Here is a 23,750-nt window from a genome sequence, read left to right on the forward strand (position 1 = left end):
AACAGGACAATGACCCCAAACACACCTCCAGGCTGTGTAAGGGCTCTTTGACCAAGAAGGAGAGTGATGGGGTGCTACGCCAGATGACCTGGCCTCCACAGTCACCAGACCTGAACCCAATCGAGATGGTTTGGGGTGAGCTGGACTGCAGAGTGAAGGCAAAAGGGCCAACAAGTGCTAAGCATCTCTGGGAACTCCTTCAAAATTTTTGGAAGACCATTCCTGGTGACTACCTCTCTAAGCTCATCAAGAGAATGCCCAGACTGTGCAAGAAAAATATTTACAATTGAGAGTCCTCAGTGGTTAATACCTTTTAATGGCTAACTGAAAAGATGGTAACAAATTGCAAGCTTTCGAAACTACTCAGGCCTCTTCATTAGGCATAGACTAAAATACATTCTGGAGAATCACATATTTATGCACAAAACATCACAGGGAAAAAATATGGATAAGACAGGTGACATGAAGCAGAATTGCCATGGCTGATAAACAGTTATGTCCATAAATATTGGACCAATTCTTAGATAGGGAATGTTTTATTGGCCTCTGATTGGGGTCTGGTTCTCTTGTGATGACTCCACATGGTCTAAAGGGCAAATTCCTTAATTCCTTAGTTAATGTAAAGGACATAAATCCATGCACACATTCATTCCTGCACTATGACTGTCAAAGGTCATCAACAGTTTATATTCCCATATTCTTCTGTCTCTTTGAGATTTGAAGTTACCTTTTAAAACAAGTAATTTCATGTCCATAACATTATGATTGGGGAGACAAAAATGTATTGCCACAGGTAGATCCATTCTTTTTTCTCTTATTGTATGGCGGTGAGAATTCATCCTTGTCCTCAGTTTTTGCCCTGTCTCTCCCACATACAGACCCCCAGTTGGACATTTATTACAAATAATTAGGTACACCACAAGAGTGTGCAAAGTAGTCATCAAAGCAAAAGGTGGCTACTTTGAAGAACCTAAAATATAATACATAATTTCAGTTGTTTCACACGTTTTTGTTAACCATATAATTCCACATGTGTTAATTCATAGTTTTGATGCCTCCAGTGTGAATGTACAACTTTCATAGTCATGAAAATACAGAAAAATCTTTAAATGAGAAGGTGTGTCCAAACTTTTGGTCTGTACTGTATATATATATATATATATATTTATATATATATATATATACATGTATATACATATACGGTACTAAGAATGCTTCAAAAAATATAAAAATATTTAGAATTGAGAGTATCAATTCTAAATATTTTTCTGTTCACTGACTAACACGCACGGTACCAAGATATATATCTTTCCTGTAAAAAAATATAAATGTTAATAGTTTATTTTTATCAATAAACAATATGCAAAGTGAATGAGGAAAGTAAAAATCTAATTCAAATCAATATTTGATGCAACTCTTCTAGGTACACTTGCACACAATGGTTCCAAATACCTTGGGGAACTAGCTACAGATCTTCCATGGATGTGCTCAAATCTTTTTACCTCTCCATGTAATATGAGATAGACATGCTGATTTTGAGGTCAGAGATCTGTGGGGAGCATACCATCACTGCCAAGACTCCTTGATCTTCTTAATGCTGAAGATAGTTTTTACTGAATTTGCTGAATGTTTGGGATTGTAGTTCTGCTGCAGAATACATTTGGAGCCAATCAGACATTTGGAACCAATCAGATGCCTCCCTGATTGTAATAAATGATAGCCAAGTATCTGCCTGTGTTTCTCAGTAATGAGAACACCAATAATCTTCACGAAATCCAGAACTCTATCTATTAAAATGCAGCCCCAGTCTTATTAGGAAAGTCAACCATTCTTCACTGGTGCCTACAGGCACTCATTATTGTACCACGCTTCAGTCCTTCAGAAAACATCCTTCTGTTACAGAAACATATTTCCAATTTTGATTCATCAATTCAGAGAACCTGCTTCCATTCTTTCTGTACTCAGTTCTGATGTTTCCATGCATAGTTGAGTCATTTGGCCTTGTTTCGATGTTGAAGGTATGGCTTTTTGGCTACAATTATTCCATGAACGTCACTTCTGGACAGATTTCTCCAAACAGTAGATCAGTGTAGTTGGGTCCAATTGGCTGTTGTCAGTTCTGAGCTGACGGTATTGCTGGACATTTTCCGATATAAAATGGAAATAAACAGCTGCAATATGTGTCTTTGGTTGACTACTATGTCTATGATCCTCAATGTTGCCCATTTTTTCATGTTCTCAATGCTGAAAGTGACTATATGGCCCTTACAAAGACCTGTTTGCAATATTATCAAGTCTATTTGCATATATTATGCACAGACTATGCGTAATATATACATTTGCGCATACTATGTACCAACATCAATCCTGAGTAATGTCATACAGGGGCGTTACTGTTTACCTCCAGTAGTCATTTCATTTTCAGTGACGTCATGCAGGGGTGTTACTGTCTGTCTTCTGTAACTGGCGGCTGCTTACATCACTTTCGGTAATGCAACATAACTAATAGCACTGTCTTTGCTGGAGCACATATGGGTTTTAGCACAAATCTATGCTATTTCTAGATATGTCGGGGGAATTAATGTAATTCCCCTGTCGTTATTCTACTATACACCGACATTAGAGTGCCCTTAATGTCCCACTGCTATTGAGGCCTCAAATGCTCATTGCAGCATAGCTCCATCTCTTCAAAAGAATCTCTTGATAAACCCTAAAGAGTTTTATGTGGGGGGGATGCATCAGGATCATGCAATGTCATCATTAAGCTAAGTATCAAATTAATATATGGGATTATTTTTATTGAGAGCCACTTTCAGCTCTGAGAGACAGTCGTTATCCACATCCAGCTCAATCCTCACTCAAAATAGTGACACCCAGAGTCCCATATTACTGATATAATGACAGCCAAAGCCTTTTCACTGAAATCACACCAAGGCAGTATGCCAGACTCCAGGGTTTCCTATCTCCCCCATTCCTATCTGCTCTTCTATGTATGGCTACACACAAGTCACCACCTAGAGATCTACTCTTAATAGCTGTTTGTTACATCTGGTGCTAATATAAACCAAATTTAACCTAATTGGTAAACTGCGCAGTGAGAAAAAGAATTCAAAAATCCAGAATTGCGTTTTTTTTTGGTGGCCGCTACATTGCAATAAAATGCAATAACGGGCAATCAAAAGATTGTATATGCCCCAAAATGGTATCAATAAAAGTATCAGCTTGGTGCCCTCACCCAGCCCCAAATCATGAAAAGCGGAGATGCTACGATTCTCGGAAAATGGCACCATTTTTTTTAGCAAAGTTTGGATTTTTTTCACCACTTAAATAAAAAAGAAACTAGATATGTTTGGTGTCTATGAACTCGTAATGACCTGGAGAAATATAATGACAGGTCAGCTTTAGCATTCATTGAACATGGTAAAAAAAAAGAAGTGTGTTTGGTGATCTGAAACTTTTATCACTTTTGTGGCAAACAATTAAAAGAATAAGAAGTCAAGAAGAGGCAAACACTTTTTAACACAATTGTATATTTTACCTTTGGGGAGACGGGAGTTAGGTACCAGGTCTATGGGACAATCATAATATTTCTGCGGGGGTAGTTTTTAAGATTAGGACAAAGAAAACGCCTCAGTAAAATTTCTAAATGCATGAGGTAAACCATTGGGTATGGCTATAGGCACTTTCACAAAAAAGGACATACATTTCTGCTGACACTTAGGGCTCCAGTGCACAATGTCACCCAGGTGCCAATCAACTGAGTTATGTTTGCATAACCAAGGCATGCCCAAGACTCCAGAGAAATCACAATGCCCTTTAACCCTGTACAGGGATGTGGTTTTACAGTAGGACCCAATGGAATTCTACCATAGAGGGGCTGCCATCCAAGCGTGGGCTTGGACGCCAAGCCAAGAGGACACGTCAAGGAGAAAATCAGGATGCATTAAAAAAGTCAGAAACTGAGTTCAAAACAGGAATACACTCAACAAAACAGGAGCAAAAGATGCCAACCTTGCCAAGGAGAACACTAAACTATAGTGGGGAAAATAATTTTTTGATACAATAACCCTTTTGCAAGTTTTCCCACCTACAAAGAATGGAGAGGTCTGTTATTTTTTTTATCATAGGTACACTTCAACTGTGACACACAGAATCTAAAATTAAAAAACAGAAAATCACTTTGTATGATTTTTAAATAATTAAATTGCATTTTATTACATTAAATAGGTATTTGATCACCTATTAATCAGCAAGAATACTGGCTCTCACAGACCTGTTAGTTTTTCTTTAGGAAACCCTCCTACTCTGCACTTATAACCTGTATTAATTTGACCTGTATGAACTTGTTACCTGTATTAAGGACACCTGTCCAAACAATCAATTACATTCCAACTTCTACACCATGGCCAAGACCAAAGAGTTGTCAAAGGACATCAGTATTGAAATTGTAGCCCGCAAAAGCCTGGGATAATCTACAGCACAATAGGCAAGCAGCTTGCTGAGAAGGCAACAATTGTTGCAGCAATTATTAGAAAATGGAAGAAACACAAGATGGATATCAGACTTCCTTTACCTGGAGCTTCATACAAGATCTCGCCTGGTGTGATAAGGATTGTTGTAAGAAAGGTCAGAAATCAGCCCAGAACTACATGGCAGGATCTGGTCAATGACCTTAAGAGAGCTGTCATGACAATCTCATATATTTCCTTTAGTAACACACTACGCCATCATGAATTAAAATCCTGTAGGGCATTCAAGGTCCTCCTGCTCATGTTAGCACATGTTGAAATTTGCCAATGGCCATCTAGATAATCCACAGGAGGCATGGGAGAAGCTCATGTGGTCAGATGAGACTTAAATAGAACTTGTTGGCATCAACTTCACTCACCATGTTTGGAGGAAGAAGAAGGATGAGTACAACACCAAAAAAAATGTCCCAACCATGAAGCGTAGTGGAGGAAACATCTTACTTTGGGGGTGCTTTTCTGCAAAGGGGATAGCATGACTGCATGTTATTGTAGGGAGGATAGATGGGGTCATGTATCACGATATTTTGACCAGCATGACAATAACCTGAAACACACAGCCAAGGCAACTAAGGAGTGGCTCCGTAAGATACATTTCAAGGTCCTGGAATAGCCTAGCCAGTCTCCACACCTTAACACAATAGAAAATCTTTGGAAGGAGCTGAAACTCGATGTTGCCTAGTGACAGCCCAAAACCTGGAAGATCTGGTGAAGATCTGTATGGAGGAGAAGGCCAAAATCCCTGCTACAGTGTTTATAAGCTTGTTAGAGAACTAAAAGAAATGTCTGACCTCTGTAGTTGCAAACAAATGTTTCTGTTCCAAATTTGAAGTTCTGTTTTTCTATTATATCAATTTCTTATTTCATACAATAAAATGCAAATTAATTATGTAAATACTATGCTATGTGCTTTTCTGGATATTTTTTAAGATTCTGTTTCTCATAGTTGAAGTGTACCTATGATAAAAATTAATAATGTCCTCTCTATTCTTTGTAGGTGGGAAAACTTGCAATATTGGCAGGGTATAAAACATTTATTTTCCCCACTGTATATTTGGCAGCTTGCAGAAGCAACTTAGAAGCCTAAGTATGGTCTGGTGTCCTCCAATTGGCTGGCGCAGGAAGCTAATCACTTCCGCAGGAAAGCACACACACCCAAATTGCAAGATTGGACAGCTTTACAGGTCCCATCCATTCCAACTTAGTGACTGGACAGAGCATGCCATCAAAAGCTTCTGGTTCTGACAATTCTTTCATCAGTGCTGCCCGCATAGTAAAAACAGTGGCACCTTGTGACAGAAATAGAAGTCGCAGGAGCAGGATTTAATGGAGATGGAAAGGAATAAAGAAAAAAGCACTACCGTAGAGCCCGCACACTACACCACACAGTAATAAGAAAAATACAAACTTTATTTGGTGCATAAACAAAAATTAAAACATAATTAAAATACATCGGCACCCTTTCCAAAGAACCCCCTTAACATATAAACTCTAAATAGGGCAAAGTGCTAGTGGAAGTACATAGTGTCAGCAATCAATATATAATTACATTATTCAAGGCCCTATAACACATACACTTAGTATTAAGATTCTACACCTATGTTTCATGTACAAAACCATTTGTGCTTTTTGTGTTTATGCTTGCATTCATCCCTTCTGGTTTCCACTTCATCCATCATGCTGCTCCTGATATTCCTGGGTGTGCCAAGTTCTCACTGCCCATGTGCCTTCTTACCTGCTGTTTAAGTGCCCAGGGTCCGTGTGCCCACTACAGCCTAAGGTTTAGAGGATTCACCTCATCTGAATGATGTAATCTCAGCAGTGAGTACTCTTTCTCACCTTGGTTTCAGAATTGGGAAATTACAATTAAATCAAGAGCATGCCTGAAGGGAGGAAGATCCAAATGTCTAAATATGGACACCTACAGATATAGAATTTGCCAGAACTATCAACTGGGTGGTAAAGCTACAGTATATATTTTCGTTAATTATGTATACAGTTCAATTAAAAATCAAATGCCTTAAAAGCTTTTAAATAAGCAAAAAAAAAAAACAAGAAAAAAATACTTACATCTGAAGGACATTCATAATGAGCACTGTCATAACTATCTGTGTACTGTGAGTTTTCCTGTACATCTTCTTCTTCATACTGCTGATGGTAAAGTAGTAATATAGGTTATTCATAAATAAATCAGACTTTGGTTAACAACTTAAAAAATAAATTAAAATTGTTACCTTGATTTTGTATGAGTGGGGAAAATCTGCTCGATGTTCAATTGACATCACCTGCCTTTCTTTATCTTCATGTTCTTGTTCATCATGTGTGAATGAAGATTCTGTAGGTTCAAGAGATGACTCTGCTTCATCAGTAACTCCAATATCTTGCTGATCTTCTTCATATCTGCCATCAGTGATTAGCTCTGGGGGTCTAGTACTGGTATCATGGGTAGATGATGGTTCACTAACTTCAACAAGACTCTGTTCAGAAGCACTTTCACTATGTTCATTTGATGGCTGTAGATGTGCTTCTTCTTCTGAAAAGGGAACTAATACATCGGCTGCAGATCCTTCACTCTCACCTTCTATCTCACCTTCATCACCTTCCTGATATCTTTGATCTTCTTTACCTTCTTCAGTGATTTGCTCTTGTTGTGTAGTGTCGGATTTATAAGCAGACGTTGGCTCACTAACATCAACATCTGTCTCACCTTCATCTTTTTCCTGATCTGCTTTGTCTTCTTCGCCTTCTTCCCACTCTTTAGTTTCATGTTCTTGTTTATCTTCAGTAGGTTCAGGTGATGATTCTTCCTCATCAGTCACGTCACTAACTAGGTGATCTTTTGTTTGTTCCTCTTTACTAGAAGTGTCTTCAGTGATTTGCTCTTGTTGTGTAGCGTCGGATTCATAAGTAGACGTTGGCTCACTAACATCAGCATCTGTCTCACCTTCATCTCTTTCCTGATCTGCTTTGTCTTCTTCCCCTTCTTCCCACTCTTTCGCTTCATGTTCTTGTTTATCTTCTGTAAGTTCAGGTGACGATTCTTCCTGATCAGTCACTTCACTAACTTGGTGATCTTCTGTTTGTTCCTCTTCACTAGAAGTGCCTTCAGTGATTTGCTTTTGAGGTGTAGTTTCGGAATCATAAGATGAAGGGTCACTAACATCAACAAAACTTTCTTCTGAAATACTTTCACTATATTCATCAGAGGTTTGTTGAGCTTCTTCTGAAGGATGAGCTAGTACATCGTATGAAGATCCTTCACTTTCACCTTCTGTGTCACTTTCATCACTTTCCTGATCTCCTTTGTCTTCTTTACCTTCTTCCCGCTCTTCTGTTTCATGTTCTTGTTCATCTTCTTCATATGAATCTTCTGTAGGTTCAGGTGATGATTCTTCCTCATCAGTCACTTCAATAACATGCTGATCTTCTGTTTGTTCCTCTTCACTAGAAGTGTCTTCAGTGATTTGCTGTTGAGGAATAGTGTCGGATTCATAAATATACGATGGCTCACTAATATCAACATCACTCTCTTCTGAAACACTTTCAATATATTCATCAGATGTTTGTTGGGCTTCTTCTGAAGGGTGAGCTAATACATCATATGAAGATCCTTCACTTTCACCTTCTGTTTCACTTTCATCACTTTCCTGATCTACTTTGTCGTCTTCCCCTTCTTCCCACTCTTCAGTTTCATGTTCTTGTTCATCTTCTTCATATGAATGTTCTGTAAGTTCAGGTGATGATTCTTCTTCATCACTCAGTTCTACTTCTGTATCAATCACTTCTTCAGACTCTTCTTCCTCTTCTTCAATATCTGTGTCTTCATAATATTCTTCTGTACACTTGAATAGAATAATAAAAACTTTATTAATATGGAATAAGTAATTTTCTTTTATATGTGCTTTCTAATTTTATATGTGCTTTATAAGAATGTGGTATTTTTCCTCATACTTTTTTTTGCCATGGATATTCTTTTTTTAGATTGTAATATTATTATTTATAACTTAAAAGTTATGTACAGTTCTGCTATTTTTTTTATTAATGAACATTAAAGGAAATCTGTAAGCTCACATTGACTGTATACACTTAGCTCATAGGCTTCTATTCATCTAAACTTGCTTTTTGCACACCATTCTTAATGAAGAGTGTTTAGGAATAATATCTCCACACAATTTTGCATATTAAATTAAAAGCAAGTTCATAATTCTGCAGTTATGCAGATTAAATAGATACCTTTAGTGAAGAAATCTTCATGGTGATTGTTCTTTAATCAGCTTATGAAGTATTGGTGTAATAAGATTTCCATACATTGTGGAGGCACTGTGGGTATGTTCTTTGGCTGGTTCCCCATTACATCTGCCAAGTGCCATACACAGTAAGTGCCATAAACACTTGAATGGCACCAGCTCAAACTTTCAAACAGTAGACAGATCATTTACAAATTAGTGACCTTTAATATAGACACCAGAGACAGGTAAAGGATCAGGGCAAGAGCCGAAAGCCATAGTCACAGTCCTGCTCCATTGCACCGACAGCTTATTACACCAAATATTTTAATGGTGATTAAAGAACAACTACTATGTGGATTTCTTTATCAAAGGTATATATTTAAACTGTTTTATAGCACCATCATGGCCATGCCTTTGCTGTAACATGCAAAATCATACTGACAGGTCCTCTTTAATACATACACACCACTTAAGGTGGTTGTCCACTATTTGGACTACTCCCTCTAAATTATGTTTCCACCAAGTAAAATAATATCACCTACATTTTCCTCTGATTCTGTAGCAGCTGTGTCAGTACTGACTCTTTCCTTGCTGTGGCTTCTCTATCTCCTCCTTAAGATTTCTGATTTATCTGATGGAGGAGACAGTAAGGCCGGCCTCACACTAGCGTGTTTTACGGACGTAAGAGAGGTGCAGAAAATACGGATTGCATACGGTACAATGATTCTCTATGCCCCAGCTCCTATCAGCCGTATTTTACTGATCCATATTATACGGTCTTCTACGGCCTTAGAAAATCAGATAATACCTTTTTAAATAACAACCACACATTTTGAAATTGACATCACAATCATGTGCTTTAGATTATCTGGACTATTTCAACCCATCATCAAGACTAGATATATATACTACACAAAAGATGATACCGGGGTCATTTGTTGATTATAGAAAAATACAAAAACTTTATTAATAAAATATAGTGTATGGGGATACGGGAAGTACATGTACAGAAATGATCACACCGTGAAATGAAATAAAAACAATTGGCCACGCCAGGACCTGGTACCATATACAGGGGACTTGCGCAGGCGTGTACTATGGAGGACAGAGAATGAACTTCAATCTAATATTACAGCCAGCATGCAGCCGGCGGGTAAGGAAAGGGTGAATCAAACACCCGAAAACCCCGCCTCCATGGCTGAAGATTGTTCCCTCCAAATTCAGGTGATAGTGTCCCTTTAACAAATTTTAAGGTAAGTCACCCTCCCCTCCACCTTCCCTTATACCAAACATCTCCTAGTACAGCCCGCCAATACTCCTCAAAGATGTCAGTCTGACCATAGTATGACCATAATATCCTATTACCAAGAAAAGTGGGTGCTATAAATACAGAATATAACAAGTCCTCACTAACAATAAATTAGCCTAAATGCTAAACAGTATACAGAGAAACCTGTGCAAACCAGTGTTTGCAGCTCAGCCTTAGCAACCCAGCATTAACATAGTGAGTGGTAATGGCGGTGAAAGATAATATTTACCAGGTAAGTACGGGGGAGTGGATATGGGCCGGTACCTAGCACGTCCGCCCCAGGTACCAGGACTGTCTATATATATAGACAGTACATATGTTTTTATGTTTTTTGGAGCCCATGAATCCATTGTATGTCCGTATGTCGGTTTTGCAAGCCTGCAAGAAAATCTCGCAGTACGGATGCCATACGGATTACATACGGAGGATGCCATGCGCAAAATACGCTGACACACCCTGCCTATGGATGAGATACGGACCACTATTTTGGGGACTTTTCTGCGTATTACGACCGTAAATTACGGACCGTATTTTTATATGCTGAGTGTGAGGCCGGCCTAATGCATTCACTGATTTGCTTCAGGGATCGCGTGACATAACAATGAGATAGCCAATGCCATCACCACTCAAATGGAGTCAATAAGTATTGAAGTTGGTATTTTACTTGGTGAAAAAACGGTGATTGAAATAGTGTTGTCTGAGTTGTGGAGCTTCTTCTCAGTGGAATGACTGGAGTAACATTTCTGGCATTGTGTACATTGTAACTTTTGATTAATTTGTCATATAGGCATTATCATGTCTTTCCTCCTCAGCTCTACCCACCTTGGCATAGCTAGCCATTGTGAATTCTGGTGTGCATAATTTGTTGAATCAAGGCTGCAGCTTTTTAGCTGATAAAGCATCTTAAAAATTTAAACTTTTACTGTTCTATTTTTTTCAACATTCTGCAAAAACTAAAGTTTAATCATATATGCTAATTATGGTGCTGCCATGAGGCTCAGTGCAAATGTCATGAGTCCCTGCTCCCCAGTGAAGGATTATCTTGCTGAGGTTTTTTCTATTGCTTCTCCTGTGGTTTGTCTGCATGTTCCCCTTCTCAGCACTTTTGTGATTTATTACAGTCAGGGTCTGGGGGTTTTCACGTATACCAAAGGTATTTTTTACTTACATTTTTTTTTTATTTCTTCTTTCATGTATGATGGTGTTAATAAATCTTTAGCCCTATGTCTCACCCTCTGTCTATGTGTACTATGCTATGCGTTGATATAGTCAATACTTTGTGTGTAGTTGAGAGTGATGTTAAGGACACTCAGGGTCAGCTGACATTGCTTAATTTTAAGGTGCCAACTAGCATGGCCAAGCAGGGACAAATCAGAGTCAAATTAGGTATTTGTTTAGTTTGTACATTAATATATGGTGTACAGGTTTTACATGCCCCTTGGTTGGTACATCAGTATGACTTTCTTTTTGTTCTGCATTATTCCCACCATGCTTTGTGGTGGGAAAAGACTTAAGCGGTGCAGAGTTAGGGTTGGATGGATCAAGTTAATCCTTTATTTTTATTGATAGAGCGGGCGATTCTGAACTCAGTGATATCAAATATGTGCATATTTTATTTGATTTTTATTGTTTTATTTTGAATGGGGCGAAAGGGGGGTGATTTAAACTTTAAATTTTTTAATTTATTTATTATTTTTTTAAACATTTTTAATTTACTTTTGCCATGCTTCAATAGCCTCCAAGGGAGGCTAAAAGCTGGCATTGTCATGATCCCAATGGCAGGGGATCACAATTGGACAAGCACAAAAAACAAAACAAGCTCTAGGGTGATGGAAACTGAGCTGACTGCGATCCTGAACCTCAACACACAACTAGCTGTAGCCGGGGAACGTGCCTACGATGATTCTAGACGTCTCGCGCCAGCCGAAGAACTAACTTTCCCTATTAGAAGAAACACAGACCTCTCTTGCCTCCAGAGAAACACCCCACAGAAATAGCAGCCCCCCACATGTAATGACGGTGAAATGAGAGGAAAGCACATACGTAGTTATGAAAACAGATTCAGCAAAATGAGGCCCGCTAAAGCTAGATAGCAGAGGATACAAAAGTGAACTGCGCGGTCAGCGAAAAACCCTACAAAAAACCATCCTGAAATTACTTGAACTCATGTTCCAACTCATGGAACATGAGGAGTAATATCAGCCCACTAGAGCAACCAGCAAAAAGGAATCACATATCTGCAAGCTGGACTAAGACAAAAATTAAGCAAAACGTGGAACAGGAAAATCAAAAACTTAGCTTGTCCTGAAGAATACAGAAGCGGGAAGCAGAGGTAACAAGACACACTGATTACATTGATAGCCGGCGAGGAAATGACAAGAAAGCCAGGTTAAATAGGAAACTCCCATATCCTGATAGAACAGGTGGACACCAGAGACCGCAGAGAACACAAGTCACCCAGTACCATCTGTAACCACCAGAGGGAGCCCAAAAACAGAATCCACAACAGTACCTCCCCTTGAGGAGGGGTCACCGAACCCTCACGAGAACCACCAGGGCGACCAGGTTGAGCCCTATGAAATGCACGGACCAAATCAGCAGCATGAACATCAGAGGCAACCACCCAAGAATTATCCTCCTGACCATAACCCTTCCACTTGACCAAATATTGGAGTTTCCGTCTGGAAACACGAGAATCCAAGATCTTCTCCACAACATACTCCAATTCTCCCTCCACCAGCACCGGAGCAGGAGGCTCAAGCGAAGGAACAACAGGTACCTCATACTTCCGCAACAACGACCGATGGAACACATTATGAATAGCAAACGATGCCGGGAGATCCAAACGAAACGACACAGGGTTAAGAATTTCCAAGATCCTATAGGGACCGATGAACCGAGGCTTGAACTTAGGAGAAGAGACCTTCATAGGAACAAAACGAGAAGACAACCACACCAAGTCCCCAACACGAAGTCGAGGACCCACGCGGCGACGGCGATTAGCAAACTGCTGAGCCCTCTCCTGGGACAACTTCAAATTGTCCACCACATGACTCCAAATCTGATGCAACCTATCCACCACCATGTCCACTCCAGGACAATCAGAAGGCTCCACCTGACCAGAGGAAAAACGAGGATGAAACCCCGAATTACAAAAGAAAGGAGAAACCAAGGTAGCAGAACTAGCCCGATTATTAAGGGCAAATTCGGCAAGCGGCAAAAAGGTAACCCAGTCACCTTGATCAGCAGAAACAAAACACCTTAAATAAGTTTCCAAGGTCTGATTAGTTCGTTCCGTCTGGCCATTCGTCTGAGGATGGAATGCAGACGAAAAGGACAAATCAATGCCCATCTTAGCACAGAACGTCCGCCAAAATCTTGACACAAACTGGGATCCCCTGTCAGAAACGATGTTCTCCGGAATCCCATGCAAACGAACCACGTTCTGAAAAAACAGAGGGACCAACTCAGAGGAGGAAGGCAACTTAGGCAAGGGTACCAGATGAACCATCTTAGAAAAGCGGTCACACACAACCCAGATGACGGACATTTTTTGAGAGACAGGGAGATCCGAAATAAAGTCCATGGAAATGTGCGTCCAAGGCCTCTTCGGAATAGGCAAAGGTGACAACAATCCACTGGCCCGAGAACAGCAAGGCTTAGCCCGAGCGCAAACTTCACAAGACTGCACAAAAGAACGCACATCCCTCGACAAGGAAGGCCACCAAAAAGACCTGGCCACCAAGTCTCTAGTAACATAGTAACATAGTAACATTGTTAGTAAGGCCGAAAAAAGACATTTGTCCATCCAGTTCAGCCTATATTCCATCATAATAAATCCCCAGATCTACGTCCTTCTACAGAACCTAATAATTGTATGATACAATATTGTTCTGCTCCAGGAAGACATCCAGGCCTCTCTTGAACCCCTCGACTGAGTTCGCCATCACCACCTCCTCAGGCAAGCAATTCCAGATTCTCACTGCCCTAACAGTAAAGAATCCTCTTCTATGTTGGTGGAAAAACCTTCTCTCCTCCAGACGCAAAGAATGCCCCCTTGTGCCCGTCACCTTCCTTGGTATAAACAGATCCTCAGCGAGATATTTGTATTGTCCCCTTATATACTTATACATGGTTATTAGATCGCCCCTCAGTCATCTTTTTTCTAGACTAAATAATCCTAATTTCGCTAATCTATCTGGGTATTGTAGTTCTCCCATCCCCTTTATTAATTTTGTTGCCCTCCTTTGTACTCTCTCTAGTTCCATTATATCCTTCCTGAGCACCGGTGCCCAAAACTGGACACAGTACTCCATGTGCAGTCTAACTAGGGATTTGTACAGAGGCAGTATAATGCTCTCATCATGTGTATCCAGACCTCTTTTAATGCACCCCATGATCCTGTTTGCCTTGGCAGCTGCTGCCTGGCACTGGCTGCTCCAGGTAAGTTTATCATTAACTAGGATCCCCAAGTCCTTCTCCCTGTCAGATTTACCCAGTGGTTTCCCATTCAGTGTGTAATGGTGATATTGATTCCTTCTTCCCATGTGTATAACCTTACATTTATCATTGTTAAACCTCATCTGCCACCTTTCAGCCCAAGTTTCCAACTTATCCAGATCCATCTGTAGCAGAATACTATCTTCTCTTGTATTAACTGCTTTACATAGTTTTGTATCATCTGCAAATATCGATATTTTACTGTGTAAACCTTCTACCAGATCATTAATGAATATGTTGAAGAGAACAGGTCCCAATACTGACCCCTGCGGTACCCCACTGGTCTCAGCGACCCAGTTAGAGACTATACCATTTATAACCACCCTCTGCTTTCTATCACTAAGCCAGTTATTAACCCATTTACACACATTTTCCCCCAGACCAAGCATTCTCATTTTGTGTACCAACCTCTTGTGCGGCACGGTATCAAACGCTTTGGAAAAATCGAGATATACCACGTCCAATGACTCACCGTGGTCCAGCCTATAGCTTACCTCTTCATAAAAACTGATTAGATTGGTTTGACAGGAGCGATTTCTCATAAACCCATGCTGATATGGAGTTAAACAGTTATTCTCATTGAGATAATCCAGAATAACATCCCTCAGAAACCCTTCAAATATTTTACCAACAATAGAGGTTAGACTTACTGGCCTATAATTTCCAGGTTCACTTTTAGAGCCCTTTTTGATTATTGGCACCACATTTGCTATGCGCCAGTCCTGCGGAACAGATCCTGTCGCTATAGAGTCCCTAAAAATAAGAAATAATGGTTTATCTATTACATTACTTAGTTCCCTTAGTACTCGTGGGTGTATGCCATCCGGACCCGGAGATTTATCTATTTTAATCTTATTTAGCCGATTTCGCACCTCTTCTTGGGTTAGATTGGTGACCCTTAATATAGGGTTTTCATTGTTTCTTGGGATTTCACCTAGCATTTCATTTTCCACCGTGAATACCGTGGAGAAGAAGGTGTTTAATATGTTAGCTTTTTCCTCGTCATCTACAACCATTCTTTCCTCACTATTTTTTAAGGGGCCTACATTTTCAGTTTTTATTCTTTTACTATTGATATAGTTGAAGAACAGTTTGGGATTAGTTTTACTCTCCTTAGCAATGTGCTTCTCTGTTTCCTTTTTGGCAGCTTTAATTAGTTTTTTAGATAAAGTATTTTTCTCCCTATAGTTTTTTAGAGCTTCAATGGTGCCATCCTGCTTTAGTAGTGCAAATGCTTTCTTTTTACTGTTAATTGCCTGTCTTACTTCTTTGTTTAGCCACATTGGGTTTTTCCTATTTCCAGTCCTTTTATTCCCACAAGGTATAAACCGCTTACACTGCCTATTTAGGATGTTCTTAAACATTTCCCATTTATTATCTGTATTCTTATTTCTGAGGATATTGTCCCAGTCTACCAGATTAAGGGCATCTCTAAGATGGTCAAACTTTGCCTTCCTAAAGTTCAGTGTTTTTGTGACTCCCTGACAAGTCCCCCTAGTGAAAGACAGGTGAAACTGTACAATATTGTGGTCGCTATTTCCTAGATGCCCAACCACCTGCAGATTTGTTATTCTGTCAGGTCTATTAGATAGTATTAAGTCTCTAGTACCAAATATTCCAGGATGACCTGCCAACGCAGAAGAATGGACCTCGGAGATGACTCTACTGGTCCAATTATCCGGAACAAACAGTCTTTCAGGCGGACAACGATCAGGTTTATCCGCCTGAAACTCCTGCAAAGCACGTCGCAAGTCTGGGGAGACAGCCGACAAAATCACCCCATCCCTAAGGATACCAGTGGGCTCAGAATTTCCAGGGGAGTCAGGCACAAAACTCCTAGATTGAGCATCCGCCTTCACATTCTTTGAACCTGGCAGGTATGAAACCACAAAATCGAAACGGGAGAAAAACAGTGACCAACGAGCCTGTCTAGGATTCAGACGCTTGGCAGACTCAAGGTAAATCAGATTTTTGTGATCAGTCAAGACCACCACACGATGTCTAGCACCCTCAAGCCAATGACGCCACTCCTCAAATGCCCACTTCATGGCCAAAAGCTCCCGATTACCAACATCATATTTCCGCTCAGTGGGCGAAAACTTTCTAGAAAAGAACGCACATGGCTTCATCACTGAGCAATCGGAGCTTCTCTGTGACAAAACCGCCCCCGCTCCAATCTCGGAAGCATCAACCTCAACCTGAAAAGGAAGCGAAACATCTGGCTGACGCAACACAGGAGCAGAAGAAAACCGGCGCTTAAGTTCCTGAAAGGCCTCCACAGCCACAGGAGACCAATCAGCAACATCAGCACCCTTCTTAGTCAAATCCGTCAAAGGCTTAACAACACTAGAAAAATTAGTTATGAAACGACGATAAAAATTAGCAAAGCCCAAGAACTTCTGTAGACTCTTAAGAGATGTAGGCTGCGTCCAGTCACAAATAGCCTGAACCTTGACGGGATCCATCTCAATAGTAGAAGGGGAAAAAATATACCCCAAAAAAGAAATCTTCTGGACTCCAAAGAGACACTTTGAACCTTTTACAAACAAAGAATTGGTCCGCAGGACCTGAAACACCTTCCTGACCTGCTGAACATGGGACTCCCAGTCATCCGAAAAAACCAAAACATCATCCAAAGACACAATCATAAATTTATCCAGATATTCACGGAAAATATCGTGCATAAAGGACTGGAAGACAGAAGGAGCATTAGAAAGTCCAAAAGGCATCACCAAATACTCAAAATGGCCCTCAGGCGTATTAAATGCGGTTTTCCACTCATCACCCTGCTTTATCCGCACAAGATTATACGCACCCCGAAGATCAATCTTAGTGAACCATTTAGCCCCCTTAATGCGAGCGAACAAATCAGTCAACAATGGCAAAGGATACTGATATTTAACTGTAATCTTATTCAAAAGACGGTAATCTATACAAGGCCTCAAGGAACCATCTTTTTTGGCCACAAAGAAAAAAACCTGCTCCAAAAGGGAACGAAGATGGACGGATATGTCCCTTTTCCAAGGACTCCTTAACATAATCCCGCATAGCAGTATGCTCTGGCACTGACAGATTGAATAAACAACCTTTAGGAAATTTACTGCCAGGAATCAAATCTATAGCACAATCGCAATCCCTGTGAGGAGGAAGCGAATTGAGCTTAGGCTCCTCAAAAACATCCCGATAATCAGACAAAAATACCGGAACCTCAGAAGGAGTAGATGAAGCGATAGAAATCGGAGGTGCATCATCATGAACCCCCTGACATCCCCAGCTTAACACAGACATCGTTTTCCAGTCCAAGACTGGGTTATGAGTTTGTAACCATGGCAGACCAAGCACTAAGACATCATGTAAAATATACAGTACCAGGAAGCGAATCACCTCCTGATGAACGGGAGTCATACGCATGGTCACTTGTGTCCAGTACTGAGGTTTATTCATAGCCAAAGGTGTAGAGTCAATTCCTTTCAATGGAATAGGGACTTCCAGAGGCTCCAGACTAAACACACAGTGGTTGGCAAATGACCAATCCATAAGACTCAGGGCAGCGCCTGAATCCACATAGGCATCGACGGAAATGGCTGATAATGAACAAATCAGAGTCACAGACAGAATGAACTTAGACTGTAAAGTACTAATGGCAACAGACTTATCAACCTTTTTTGTGCGTTTAGAGCATGCTGATATAACATGAGCTGAATCACCACAATAAAAACACAACCCATTTTTCCGCCTATAGTTTTGCCGTTCACTTCTGGACTGAATTCTATCACATTGCATTGTCTCAGGTGCCTGTTCAGAAGACACCGCCAAATGGTGCACAGGTTTGCGCTCCCGTAAATGCCGATCAATCTGAATAGCCATAGTCATAGACTCATTCAGACCTGTAGGCGCAGGGAACCCCACCATGACATCTTTAATGGCCTCAGAAAGGCCATCTCTGAATCTTGCAGCCAGGGCGCACTCATTCCACTGAGTAAGCACCGACCATTTCCGAAATTTCTGACAATATATTTCTGCTTCATCTTGCCCCTGAGAGAGAGCCAATAAAGCTTTTTCAGCCTGAATCTCTAGGTTAGGTTACTCATAGAGCAAACCCAATGCCAGAAAAAACGCATCCACATTGAGCAACGCAGGATCCCCTGGTGCCAATGCAAATGCCCAATTCTGAGGGTCACCCCGCAGGAAAGATATAACAATCTTGACTTGCTGAGCAGGGTCTCCAGAAGAGCGAGATTTCAAAGAAAGAAACAACTTGCAATTGTTCCTAAAATTCAGAAAACTAGATCTATCTCCAGAAAAAAACTCTGGGATAGGAATTCTAGGTTCAGACATAGGAGCATGTACAACAAAATCTTGTATATTTTGAACCTTAGCAGCAAGATTATTCAGGCTGGAAGCCAAACTCTGGACGTCCATGATAAACAGCTGAGGTCAGAGCCATTCAAGGATTAAGAGGAGGTAAGACGCAGCCAGGCTGCAATTAAGGCTATGCAGCAAACTCTGAGGGGAAAAAAAAAAAAAAAAAACTTCCTCAGACTACTTTTCCTCCTACTTCAGCCAATACGATTACCACTTTTTGGCCGGCTATACTGTCATGATCCCAATGGCAGGGGATCACAAAAGGACAAGCACAAAAAGCAAAACAAGCTCTAGGGTGATGGAAACTGAGCTGACCGCGATCCTGAACCTCAACACAACTAGCTGTAGCCGGGGAACGTGCCTACGATGATTCTAGACGTCTCGCGCCAGCCGAAGAACTAACTTTCCCTAATAGAAGAAACACAGACCTCTCTTGCCTCCAGAGAAACACCCCACAGAAATAGCAGCCCCCCACATGTAATGACGGTGAAATGAGAGGAAAGCACATACGTAGTTATGAAAACAGATTCAGCAAAATGAGGCCCGCTAAAGCTAGATAGCAGAGGATACAAAAGTGAACTGCGCGGTCAGCGAAAAACACTACAAAAAACCATCCTGAAATTACTTGAACTCATGTTCCAACTCATGGAACATGAGGAGTAATATCAGCCCACTAGAGCAACCAGCAAAAAGGAATCACATATCTGCAAGCTGGACTAAGACAAAAATTAAGCAAAACGTGGAACAGGAAAATCAAAAACTTAGCTTGTCCTGAAGAATACAGAAGCGGGAAGCAGAGGTAACAAGACACACTGATTACATTGATAGCCGGCGAGGAAATGACAAGAAAGCCAGGTTAAATAGGAAACTCCCATATCCTGATAGAACAGGTAGACACCAGAGACCGCAGAGAACACAAGTCACCCAGTACCATCTGTAACCACCAGAGGGAGCCCAAAAACAGAATCCACAACATGGCATAGCCTGATCGGCACTGCTACATAGCAGCGATCATCAGATCGCTCCTATGTAGATGAATTGCAGGCTTGCTATGAGCGCCGTCCACAGGGTGGCGCTCACATAAAGCCAGCATCAGTAACCATAGAGGTCTCAAGGAGACCTCTGGTTACTATGCCGACGCATCACTGACCCTCAATCATGTGACGGGGGTCGGCAATGCGAGCATTACTGGCTGCGCGGCTGGAAGCGGTAGTTAAATGCCGCTGTCAGCTTTTGACAGCGGCATTTAGCTAGTTAACAGCAGCGGATGGATCGCGATTCCACTCCCGCTATTGCGCGCACGTGTCAGCTGTTCAAAACAGCTGACATGTCACGGCTTTGATGTGGGCTCTCCGCCAAAGTGCCTCCTGCACTGCCTGTCAGATCGCTGATCTGACACAGTGCTATGCAAAGTGTCAGATCAGCGATCTGACAATATACAGTGATGTCTCACCCTGGGACAATGTAAAAAAATTTTTCAAAAAATTACACTGTGTAAAAATATTTAAAAATATTTCCTAAATAAAGAAAAAAAATAAAAAAAATATTGTTCCAATAAATACATTTCTTTATGTAAATAAAAAAAAACAATAAAGCACACATATTTAGTATTACCGCATCCAAAACAGCCAGACCTATAAAATTGTCCAGCTTGTTAACCCTTTCAGTGAACACCATAAAAAAGCAAAAAACAATGATTTATCATCAAACTGCCGAACAAAAAGTGGAATAACACGCGATAAAAAAGATGGATATAAATAAACATGGTACCGCTGAAAACATCATCTTGTCCCACAAAAAACGAGCTGCCATACAGCATCATCAGCAAAAAAATAAAAATGTTATAGCCCTCAGAATAAAGCAATGCAAAAATAATTATTTTTTAGAAAAAATAGTTTTTATTGTATAAAAGCACCAAAGCAAAAAAAAATATATGAGGTATCAATGTAATTGTACTAACCCGAAGAATAGAACTGCTCTATCAATTCTACCAAACACAGAACGGTATAAATGTCCCCCAAAAAGAAATTCATGAATTGCTGTTTTTTGTTCATTCTGCCTAACAAAAATTGAAATAAAAAGCGTTCAAAAAGCGTCATGTGCCCAAAAATGGTACCAATAAAAACGTCAACTCGTCCCGCAAAATACAAGACCTCATATGACTCTGTGGACCAAAATATGGAAAAATTATAGCTCTCAAAATGTTACGACCCAAAAACTATTTTTTTGCAATAAAAAGTGTCTTTTAGTGTGTGACAGCTGCCAAACATAAAAACACGCTATAAAAACCCGGTATAAATAGTAAATCAACCCCCCCTTTATCATTGCCTTTGTTAGGGAAAAATATTGAAATAAAAAAGATGTACTTATTTCCATTTTCCCATTAGGGTTAGGGTTATGGCTGGGGATAGATAGATAGAGTTGGGGATAGGGTTAGGATTACATTTACAGTTGGGTTAGAGGTGTGACAGGGTTAGGGATGTGGTTGGGATTATGGTTAGGGTTGTGATCAGGGTTAGAGGTGTTTTGGGATTAGGGGTGTGTTGGAGTTGTGATTAGAGTTAGGGGTGTGTTTGGGTTAGGGGTGTGGTTAGGGTTATGGTTGTGATTAGGGTTATTGGTGTGTTATGATTAGGGGTGTGGTTAGGGTTGGGATTATGGTTAGGGATGTAATGGGGTTAGGGTTGGAGTTAGATTTGGGGGGGGTTTCCACTGTTTAGGCACACCAGGAGCTCTGCAAACGCAACGTGATGCCCGCAGACCATTCCATCAAAGTCTACATTCCAAAATGTCACTACTTCTCTTCCGAGCCTGATGTGCGCCCAAATGGTGACTAGCCCACATACTGTATGGGGTATCAGCGTTTTCAGGACAAATTGGACAACAACTTTTGGTGTCCAATTTCTCCTGTTACCCTTAGGAAAATACAAAACTGGGGGCTAAAAAATCATTCTTGTGTAAATTTTTTTTTTTTTTCACGGTTCTGCGTTATAAACTTGAACTTAAAGTGAAACACTTGAGGGTTTAAAGTTCACACAACACATCTAGATAAGTTAATTGGGGTTTTATTTTCCAATATGGGGTCAATTGTGGGGGGTTTCTAATGTTTAGGTACATCAGGGGCCCTGCAAACGCAACTTGATGCCCACAGACCATTCCATTAAAGTCTGCATTCCAAAACGGCGCTCCTTTCCTTCTGAGCTTTGCCATTAACCCAAACTGTGCCCCCCCCCCACATACGGGGTATCGTACTCAGGAGAAATTGCACAACAATTTTTGGGGTCCAATTTCTACAGATACCTTTGGGAAAATAAAAAATTGGGAGTGAAAATATCATTTTTGTGGAAAAAAATTATGTTTTAACTTTCACTGCTCTATATTATAAACTTTAGTGAAACAAATGGGGGATTAAAGTGCACACCACACATCTAGATAAGTTCCTTAGGTGGTCTAGTTTCCAAAATGGGGTCACTTGTGGGGGGTTTCCACTGTTTAGGCGCATCAGGGGTTCTCCAAACTCAACATTGCGTTTGATCTCAATTCCAGACAGTTCTGCATTGAAAAAGTCAAACTGTGCTCCTTTCTTTCCGAGCCCTGCCATGCACCCAAACAGTGGTTTACCCCCCATATGGGGTATCAGCGTACTCAGGATAAATTGCACAACTTTTGGGGTCCAATTTCTCTTGTTACTCTTGGGAAATTAAAAAATTGGGGAAGAAAAGATCATTTTTGTGAAAAAAATATGATTTTTTTATTTTTACGGCTCTACATTATAAACTTCTGTGAAGCACTTGGGGGTTAAAAGTGCTCACCACACATCTAGATACGTTCCTTAGGTGGTCTACTTTCCAAAATGGTGTCACTTGTGGGGAGTTTCTACTTTTTAGGCACATCAGGGGCTCTCCAAACTCAACATGGCATCCTTTCTCAATTCCAGTCAATTTTGCATTGTAAAGTCAAATGGCGCTCCTTCCCTTCCGAGCTCTGCCATGCGCCCAAACAGTGGTTTACCCCCACATATTGGGTATCAGCGTACTCAGGACAAATTGGACAACAACGTTTTTTGTTCCAATTTCTCCTGTTACCCTTGGTAAAATAAAACAAATTTGATCTGAAATAATTATTTTGTGAAAAAAAGTTAAATGTTCATTTTGTTTTAAACATTCCAAAAATTCCTGTGAAGCACCTGAAGGGTAAGTAAACTTCTTAAATGTGGTTTTCAGCACCTTTATGGGTGCAGTTTTTAGAATGGTGTCAATTTTTTACTATTTTCTATCATATAGACCCCTCAATGTGACTTCAAATGTGATGTAGTCCCTAAAAAAAATGGTGTTGTAAAAATGAGAAATCGCTGGTCAAATTATAACCCTTTTAACTCCCTAACAAAAACAATTGGGGTTTCAAAGTTGTGCTGATGTAAAGTAGACATGTGGTAAATGTTACTTATTAAGTATTTTGTGTAACATATCTCTGTGATTTAAGGGCATGAAAATTCAAAGTTGGAAAATTGCAACATTTTCAAAATTTTCAGCAAATTTCCATTTTTTTCACAAATAAGTGCAAGTAATATCAAAGAAATTTTACCACTATCATGAAGTACGATATGTCACGAGAAAACAGTGGCAGAATCAACGGGATCCGTTAAAGCATTCCAGAGTTATAACCTCATAAAGGAACAGTGGTCTGAGTTGTAAAAATTGGCTCGATCATTAACGGGCAAACCACCCTTGGGGGTAAAGGGGTTAAGTACCCTTTACTGCGGCCATTACTGCTGCCAGCATATTGATGGTTATTAAGGAGTAAAGGATGAGCAAACCGAAA

General features: G+C 40.3%; 1 protein-coding gene across 6 annotated transcripts in view; it reads right to left on the reverse strand.

Annotated features, from left to right (window-relative positions):
• The window catches only part of LOC138675614 (protein starmaker-like), a 106,350-nt gene that overhangs the window by 19,383 nt on the left and 63,217 nt on the right, over positions 1-23,750 (reverse strand). For 4 of the 6 annotated variants that reach the window (XM_069764000.1, XM_069764001.1, XM_069763996.1 and 1 more), the window contains 2 exons: positions 6,761-8,368; positions 6,597-6,677 (listed from right to left, as the gene is read on the reverse strand). In XM_069764000.1, coding sequence (XP_069620101.1) covers positions 6,597-6,677; positions 6,761-8,368 — 1,689 coding nt within the window. The remainder of the gene's footprint in view (positions 1-6,596; positions 6,678-6,760; positions 8,369-23,750) is intronic. The other 2 variants (XM_069763997.1, XM_069763999.1) reach the window with 1 other exon arrangement.

The sequence above is a fragment of the Ranitomeya imitator genome, chromosome 4, assembly GCF_032444005.1.
Source record: "Ranitomeya imitator isolate aRanImi1 chromosome 4, aRanImi1.pri, whole genome shotgun sequence".
Lineage (NCBI taxonomy): Eukaryota > Metazoa > Chordata > Amphibia > Anura > Dendrobatidae > Ranitomeya > Ranitomeya imitator.